Genomic DNA, 8,619 nt, shown 5'->3' with positions numbered 1-8,619 from the left:
GATAGCTCCTTGAGATGAAAGCAACACTGACAGTAAGCTTATCATTATTATTAATTTTTCATAGCTTTGTGTCACAAGCAACTTAACCCCTTCCTGGAAATACTTGCTACAGGATGGTATCAGATAATTTGAGGACGACTGTGGAAGGTTCTTGTGCTTAAAAGAAACGAAAGACCCAAATCCCACTGAGTTCAGAGCGCAGGCTGCATAAAAGCTTATAAAGAAAAATACTGCCCATTTCTCGGCCTCGGAGGCGGTTACAAACCTTACAGCTTGGCCAAGAGAAGCACTGTGGGCTATAGGAGAAAGCAGTCAGCATGCTGAGCGTTGGATGAACAGAGGGAAGTTCAGAGGTTACCTCAGCTTTCAAAGAGTCTGAAAAGAACGTAATGGTTGATGAATGTAAAGGCAAGGACAGGGGCTTACAGTTGTTCACCGTGCCACTGAGCACAATGCAAGTCTCACTTCCTTGCTGATGAGTTCAACCCATGCCCTCAGACAAAGAGGGCTTCAATCTGAGTTAGCACCCGGCTAAGTCCCAGAAACATCACTGATATTTTCATGGTCTTTTTATTAAAAAGCAAATCTCCACCGAGAAATAATGAAATAGACAAAAGAAATCCTTACTGAAATGTGAATCAGCAGTTCCCAAAGAGCAGCGTATTGCAGAACTCAAAACAAAATTAACATAAAGGATGTGGGATGATGAGAACCTCAGTCACAGCAAGAGTCACACGTCCTTTTTGTGGAATGCTCTTCTGCTTTATTTTGTAATTAATTATGAAGGCGACCCATTATGTTCTCGAGCCACCGCTTTTCTCACCTGACACTTCTAAAGTCATTAAATTACCAACTGCTGCCACCAATTTTTGGATCGCTGCGCTACGTCCGCCTGTAGAATTCAACGAGAGCAACAGCTGGGAGGAAAACTTAAAAGCACATGGTCCTCTCAAAGTATTCTCAAGAAACCACATTAACCTGACACGTGACTAAAGCCCAGGAGGGACAGTCTCTTCCAAGCAGATGTGTCTCAGTTTGGATTCACCTGATGCCCAAACACAACAGAATCCTCGGCCAGCATTTGAACAGCAGCTGCACCGGGTAAGCTTCTGTCACAGGGGCCGCTTACAGCCACCCAGTCTCAGTTTTGACACGGGGAACAAAATGAAGTCTTCACTCTTTTGCATCTCCCACTCCGTCAGCGTTAATAGCAAACATTGCTTCAGCCTCCGGAAGGCAAGGGGAGTCATAGATTTTACATATTCTGGTTTCACCTCGGCCTTTTCGCAGGTAGAGTCTGAAGGGGAAAAAGAAAGAAAAGGGGTGTCGCCTCCTGCCAGAGAATCCTGTTCATAACTGGTAAAACATTACGCTGAAATGTTATATGGAACACAGCACATTGTGAGCTCAGAGTGGTACCCGTTGCCGCAAAGCGGACCGCAAGTGCCACAGACAGACCGAACAGAGACCCAGAATTCAAAGGCACGTACTCAGTTACACAAAGGCTTCCAAAACCAAGCTAATGGAAGGTGATAATCAGTTCTCTCACCTCGTGGTGGAAGCGTGAGCTATGATATTTCCTCCAATAGGTTTCTTGGGGTCTGCGGCAAACATGGCTGCTCCATCCACCTGCGCCACCACTTGGTTTGTGATCACAACAGCCACACCAAACTGGGAGGAGAAAAAGCAACAAAGCAAAATTCTTTTCCACCGCCTGAATAAATCGAAAGAAAACAAAAGACACGCTTGTACTTCTGCTCGCCCCCCTGCAGGAGGCATCCACTCCACCAGGCTTCTCAAAATACAACAGCAGCAGACAGCCAGCAAGCAGAACTGCACAAGATTGCTAAGCTTCACAGGAGAAAGAAAGCCAATCACCAGGCCCCCAGGGAGCAAGGTTCAGCACTTACCTCATCCGCGAGTCGGAGAAGCATGCGCAGAAATCTGGCCAGGTGCATCTGCCTCGCTGACAGCTCGCCTCTCCCAGAGTAATCCGTCCGATACAGCGCTGTCGCACTGTCCACTATCAGCAGTGCATACCTGGAGAGGTCACATAAAGCATTCCCGTAACTCTTTCCAGGGGTGAATAACGTGTCTGAGTCTGAGAGCATCCAGCCAACTGTATGCTGCATACAGATGGGATATAAAAATAAATGTTGATAGTACACTGCTTACACTGAGTCAAGGACTCTCGAGCTCCTCCTGCTGCCATGCCAGTGAGGAGCTGGGAAAGAGCCAGGACAGCTGACCAAAATGATATCCTATACCACACATAATGGCACCACACTGAACAAAACTGGGCCACACTGCTCCTGCTCAGCGACAGGCAGAGCATTGGTTGGCAGGTGGTCAGTAACTGCACCGTGCATCATCGCCGTAGTAGCCGTTTTGTTTTCGTCCCTATTAAACTCTTTATCTCAGCCCAAGAGTTCTCGAGTTTTCACTGCCTTCGCTCCTCTCTCCCATCCTCTTTAGGGTCCTGGAGGCGAACAGCTGGTGCTCAGCTGCCTGCTAGGCTAAACCACAACAGCTGCACTGCTCTACATCAAGTCTCTTTCTTTCTGAAAGCAATTATAATGTCATCTTCAAAGCTGTTTCTCAGGCTGCCACTTATTCCCTGTCAAATCAGTTGTCCCGGCTCAAGGCAGTTGCTACCATCCGACATTTCAAAACCAACAGGTATTAACTCACAACTGAATTACTCACACATCCGAGCTGATACACAAAACGTACTGCACGTGTACGCCAAGGCACAAATCAGTCTGAGAACAACTTCAACAGTAAGCTGTTACTTTGACAATTCAGCTGGGTAACGCAGGTGGTGAACAGCGCAAGAGAACTGTACGAGCAGGTTTATAACGTAGCTATGCACCAGCACAAAAATCACCCCATCTCAACCAGTCTCATTACCGTGATTCAGCCATCATAGCAGATGCCTGATACAGGAGCTGGGTCTGGTGGTCTGTGTTAAAACCTCGAGCATAGGCCACGTTATCCAGGACATCACTGCCAGACAAGCCATACCTAGAGACACCGGCGACAAAAATCTTCAGCAACGGGAGTTGTTATTACATCTCAATAACTTGACTTCCTTTCATTCATTCAGGATGATGTGTTGATTAGGTCTCTAAAGAAAAGGGAACAACACTCGTGGGCCAGCACAGCTCAGACTGGTTTGGTATTCAGTCTTGTCTGTTTTTTTTTTTCTACCTGCAGCCACAGAAAGGTTGCATCTCACAAGTGTGCAGTGCTTCTAAAAAGCAGCAGTCTTACCCTTTCACTTCCTCTGCTCATTATGCCTTGGCATTGAATTGAAACAACAATCGCAGAGAATTAAGCCCTACAGAAGCAGTAATATGGAAACACTTTTTTACAGAAACTCTGAAGAATCACAAGATCAGAAAGAGCTGCTTATTCTCCCAAATTAACCCAGAACGTCGGGCTTTTAAGTCTAACAAGCGTCTGTATGTAGCTACCAGAGTTCTTACTGCCTTCAAGAAGCTCAGGTCACTTCATTATTCCTGGTTTGTACACACGACACTTCAGAATATTCTGAGGTAAAGGCAGCAGATGAGAAAGCTACCTTCCAACTGGGCATGGGGTGCTCCCTCATTTACCAGCAGAAAAAATGCCACGTGCTGTTGCAATAAGCTTTTTGTAAAAGGGATCTGTTTCAAGATACTGGTAGAATTTAAGGAAAATCCTAGTATGTCACTAACTGTGAAACTAGATTTGAGGGGGATATCAAGTGAAAACATTCCGTGCCAGGGAACGGTGATGTTAGCTCGCATCATGGCTAAGTAAAAACAGAAACTCTGTAAAATAAAGTGGCCTAAAGGGCATCCAGGTAGGCAGAGTGATAGAACAGAGGAGGCAGGAAGGGGCTGTTGCTTTTTAAGAACAGTTCTTACTCTAACAGTCCAATGAATTTAAAGAGCATGGCTGACTTTAACTAAGCTGCCTCAGCACGAGGAAATGCATTCCCTCCTTCACCTCATGCCTGTTTACTTCCAGTCACAGGTACAGACCTTCCAGCCACAGCAAGAAGACGTTCTGGACGGAAGGTGCCTTCAGTGTCAATGTACATGGCTTTTCCTTCTCCACCTCCTCGGTCAATGGGAAGCTGAAGGAAGAGCACATTTATGAATAAGAAATAAAGCAACAAGTAATCCAGTTATGGCTTTATGCCCTCAGCTGATGTTCACACAGTAAATAAAGTACCGAGCTATAGTGATTCAAGTCACATTTGTCTGGGGAAAGCGTGAAGGCAGATTCTTATCTTCAGTCGCTCTGCAAGAGGACAGGGGCACAGCTTCAAGCACCTCTCTGTGCTTAAGACCTTTGATTATACCACAAGTTCACGGGGTCAAAATATTAAGGCCAAAAATATCTAAGAAACCTGAGTCAAACGTAGGCAGAAAAGATGACAAACTTAACTGTTGCTACAGTAATCCTAGTAGGCAAGGAACAAAAGACCCTAGCAAGCTGCAAGTTTGATCATGGGTGCTACAAAGGTTTCCGAGGACAATCTGGGAACAGATAAAATGCACTCCTTGCAGCTGTACACACGCAGTGGTTTTTTGTAAGAACAGGTCACAAATTAACAAATATCCAAAAACTGTGTTGCCTGAATATTTGACTTAATTTAATAAAGTGGATAACTCACTTGACAGGTTACTGCCAAAGTATGGCACAACTGTGTTTTTCCAGTACGAAACTCCCCAAATAACTCTGTTATGGACCCTGTTTCTATTCCTCCTAGGGGGAAGAAAGAAGAAAAAAAGATTATATGCTTCCAATAAAGACTGCATACACAGTTTTAATCTTACACAGGTCAAGTTTTACACTAACTTGGGCTGAAAGACTTAAAGCTCAGTGGGAAAACCGGTTTTCGCATCGAGGTTTGCTCATTCCGAAGACAAGAAGTTCAGCTAAGTTTATTTCTGAGGATGCTGACGAGCCGAAGTGACCTAACCATGCTCTTAGATTACAAGCAGAGATAGAGAGATGACCTGGAAAATTAATCGATAAATAGAATTCAAGTTATTACCTTGAAGAAGTTTATCAAGTTCTTTGGACCCAGTGGTGATCTGGATGATTTCAGACCTCCGCTGATGGAATTCCGTTGCTGTGGTGAAACCCATCGGAACCAGTTTAGCTGCTTCAGCCTGAAGAAAACCAAACTAAGCAGTGCAAGGAGAGCTCACCCCATTCATCTACCCCTCTAGTAACGAGCACCATAATTTCCTGTTTTGTGACATGGAGAAGGAGCTATGTAATCTGAGGCAGACACTTGATTTTACAGACTACAGTTGGTATCTGCGAACAAGAACACAACTCTGCTCAAAGGAAAAGCTTCAACACCCATTTGGCACATTTAACAGAAACTTTTCCTCCCTCATGTTCCTCACCCTTCTAGTCCAGTTCTGCGCAGGTGAAACTAGAAACACTTAGGATGGGCACATCACCTGCTAGGAATGCTGTCTCCCCTAATAGCAAATAAATGTGCAAAGTCATGGGGAAAAAAGCAAAAGTGGAGTTAAAGATTCTGCTAGGTCAGACTTCAGTAAAAGCTTTGAAAGAACTCCTCGTTCTGCATTAGAGGATGCTGTGAGATCACAGCTCAGGCTTTGTTCCCGCTTCCCAACACTTCAGAGGGCCCTAACAGAGGGAAAGCTGAACAGGGTCAGCCCAGTGGTTCACACCTAAGCATCCTGTGCCTTGACAACTGCCACGAGTGGATGCTTAGGGATGCTTTCTTTGCCTCAAGCCTCCTTACCATGAGAAATACTGAGCTGGAAATAACAGTTATTATCTTGGCCGTACTCTCCACGTGTTCCACAGTTTCTATAGATCTTCCTAATTATTTCCCCCCACCCTTCACTCCTTCTTGAAGGTGGTCCTAGCCTCTCCTGAACTCTTCCCATAAAAAGTCACACTGCATCTCTAATAAGCTTTACTGCACTACAATCTACCCGTAATGGAGACCTTCCAAAATCACTGGAATACTTCAAACCAACAAAAGAAACCTTCTTGATTTTCTCAGCTTAAAGTCTTTGCTTAACATTCTTACCAAGATTTTATCAGCTTTGGCCTCGCTGATGCCTTTAATATTTAACAGCTCTTTCTTGGGTGCATGAGCAACAGACTCAACGGTGTGATATCCAGCTTCTTCTAATTTCTTCACGTCGTTAGCATTTATACCACATTGCTGAAAGGGAGAGGAAAGGGAGACATAAGGAGTCACAAACACCATCCAATGGCTGAATGCCTTCAAGTGCCATATGGCTGAAATCAAACCCTGCTATCACAAGCCAGCGTGTTCAGTGTTAACACTCTTAATGTTTACAAATAACATTTTAATTTAAAAATGATTTTAACGTAATGTTTGCAAGAGCTAGTCTCTAAACAGCGTAGAAAAGCAGATCACAGAATCACAGAATTGTAGGGGTTGGAAGGGATCTTTAGAAATCAAGTCCAACCCCCTGCCAGAGCAGCTCCCAGCCCAGGTTGCACAGGTAGGCATCCAGGCGGGTCTTGAACGTCTCCAGAGATAGAGACTCCGCCACCTCCCCGTGCAGCTCCAGTGCCCTGTCCCTGCACTGTGAAGAAGTTCCTACGCAGGTTGTGCACAACTTCCTATGCTTGTTTGTGGCCATTTCCCTTCGTCCTATCACCACACACTGCAGAGAAGAGTCCAGCCTCGTCCCTTTGCCTCCCACTCCTCAGATATTTATAGACACGGATCAGATCCCCCCTGAGTCGTCTTTTCTCAAGGTTGAACAGCCCCAGCTCTCTCAGCCTTTCCTTATAAGGGAGATGTTCCACAAACTTGATCACCTTTGTAGCCCTCTGCTGGACTCCTTCCAGGAGGTACTGATTTAATCAATACTGAAGGTAACTAAGATACCCACGAAAAGATAAAACCACAGAATTGCTCAGGTTGGAAAAGACCTCCAAGATCATCAAGTCCAACCTCAACCTAACCACACTGCGCTAACCCTAACGACCCAGCACTACATCATGTCCCTGTGCCCCACATCCAGTTTTTAACCACAATCAGGGATGGTGACTCCACCCCCCCCCCTCCGGGAGCCTATTCCAGAGCTTAACAACCCTTTAATGGAATAAGTTTTTCCTGATACCCAACCAAAACCTTGGTGCAGCTGGAGGCCGAGTTTTCAGAAGCACGGAGTTGAGCTGGAAGTGATCTTTAAGGCCAGGGTCACCTACAGCTCCATCAAGTGCTCAGAGCCCTGTCTAACCTGACCTTGAATGTCTCCAGGAACGGGGCATCCCCCACCTCTCTGGGCAACCAGTGCCACTGCTATCATTGCTCTTATCACGAGAAAAACTCTGTCACGCATACAATCCAGAACTCTCAGAGTTTGGAACCATTTTCCCAGAGAGACTGTCCCCAACTTTCTGACAGCCCTGCTCTTGAATGCTGAGAGGCGTTTCAAGGCTCAAAAGACAAGAACGTATTCAGCAACGCGATTTTCAGATGTGGCGTGTTGAAGGCGAAAACAACAACAACAAAAGGGAAGTGAATTTCTTAAAAAAACGGAGTTAAACCCGTACGTACCTCCAGCCGAGATATGGGCTCTGGGCCAAAGCTCTCCTCCTCCGCGGATATGTCGGCGTTTGCCTCCAGGTGTACCTGCATGGCCATGGCGGCAGCTGCTCACTGCGGGCGTGCTGGAATTCAAGCGGACAGCCCCCACACTCGGTCAGGACAACGCTCACGTCACGAAGTCGGCCGCACAGCCCCGCAGCGCGGCCTACCCCGCTTCCCCTCGTACTCACCCTGCCCCGAACCTCAAACCCAGCGTTATTTTTCAAACTCCTCACGGAACCGCCTCAACCGCCCTTCCCGCCCCGGATCCCAGCCCTTCCCGCCCTCACCGCCCGCGGCCTCCACCGCTTCAGAGGAGCCCGCCAGTGTCACGTGACGTGGGGAGAGCGCGGAGCCCGCCACTGAGTCACGTGACGGGGGGGGGGGGGAGAGGAAGAGGGCGGAGCCCCGCCCCAGCGGATGGATTAGGCCGGAGCCGGCGGCGCCTTAAAGGGACCGCACCCCTTTTGTGTGTACCTACTGAGAGAGTCGCGGCCGTGGGGTGTTTGGCTGAAGAAGGGCTCGTAGCAATCAGCCTTCAAAACCCAAGGGGAGGGATCTGAGGAAGGGTTTGCAGCCTCGTTGGGCAAGGGCAGGACCCTCCACTTCCTGCTCTTCCACTGCAGAAACGCAAAGCATGAGAAATGTGACGGCCGAGCTGGTCGTTCCCGTTGCCTCTCAGTGCCGCTCACCCTTTGTAAGCAGAGCACAGGGTGAGGTGGACTCGTGCGATGCAGTGCAGGACAGAATTAGCATCTCCCAACTGCTTTCCTGACCACGGTTGATTAAGGCGGGTAACGATCACACAGCACTACTGCAACACCCTCTACCGGTTCTCACTGCTGATAAAATGACCTCAGGAAACTCAGAAGTAACTCCAGGTAGAGTGAGAGTAATTCAAACGTTTAATGAACTTCCAAGATCCAAACAGAAGGAAAAGAAAAATCCTAAGACACAAATAGGGTACGCTCTTAAAACACCTGCAAACACTTTCAAATTCAACA

The 8,619-nt window shown here is 47.0% G+C and overlaps 1 protein-coding gene across 1 annotated transcript; it reads right to left on the bottom strand.

The window, feature by feature from the left end:
• Positions 1-1,145: 1,145 nt before the first annotated feature.
• On the bottom strand, positions 1,146-7,941 carry RAD51 (RAD51 recombinase). The gene is made up of 10 exons (XM_065755580.1): positions 7,906-7,941; positions 7,586-7,698; positions 6,074-6,211; positions 5,051-5,168; positions 4,667-4,758; positions 4,029-4,123; positions 2,911-3,024; positions 1,911-2,040; positions 1,550-1,671; positions 1,146-1,297 (listed from the first exon to the last, which is right to left on the bottom strand). Exons 2-10 carry the CDS (start codon positions 7,670-7,672, stop codon positions 1,174-1,176), a joined length of 1,020 nt encoding a protein of 339 aa, XP_065611652.1. The 5' UTR covers positions 7,673-7,698; positions 7,906-7,941; the 3' UTR covers positions 1,146-1,173.
• Between the last annotated feature and the right edge of the window lie 678 nt (positions 7,942-8,619).

This window comes from Cyrtonyx montezumae, unplaced genomic scaffold, assembly GCF_038088225.1.
Source record: "Cyrtonyx montezumae isolate F1298 unplaced genomic scaffold, pur_monq_1.0 scaffold_10, whole genome shotgun sequence".
Taxonomy (NCBI): Eukaryota; Metazoa; Chordata; class Aves; order Galliformes; family Odontophoridae; genus Cyrtonyx; species Cyrtonyx montezumae.
This window is presented reverse-complemented; position numbering and strand designations above follow the sequence as displayed.

Excerpts from the sequence above, each read along its gene's own strand:
- RAD51 (XM_065755580.1), bottom strand. The coding sequence starts at position 7,672 with ATGGCCATGCAGGTACACCTGGAGGCAAACGCCGACATATCCGCGGAG. Across the intron at positions 4,124-4,666 it reads CTTTGGCAGTAACCTGTCAA|CTTCCCATTGACCGAGGAGG; the intron begins GTGAGTTATCCA and ends CTCTTCCTTCAG. Across the intron at positions 2,041-2,910 it reads GCTATGATGGCTGAATCACG|GTATGCACTGCTGATAGTGG; the intron begins GTAATGAGACTG and ends TGACCTCTCCAG.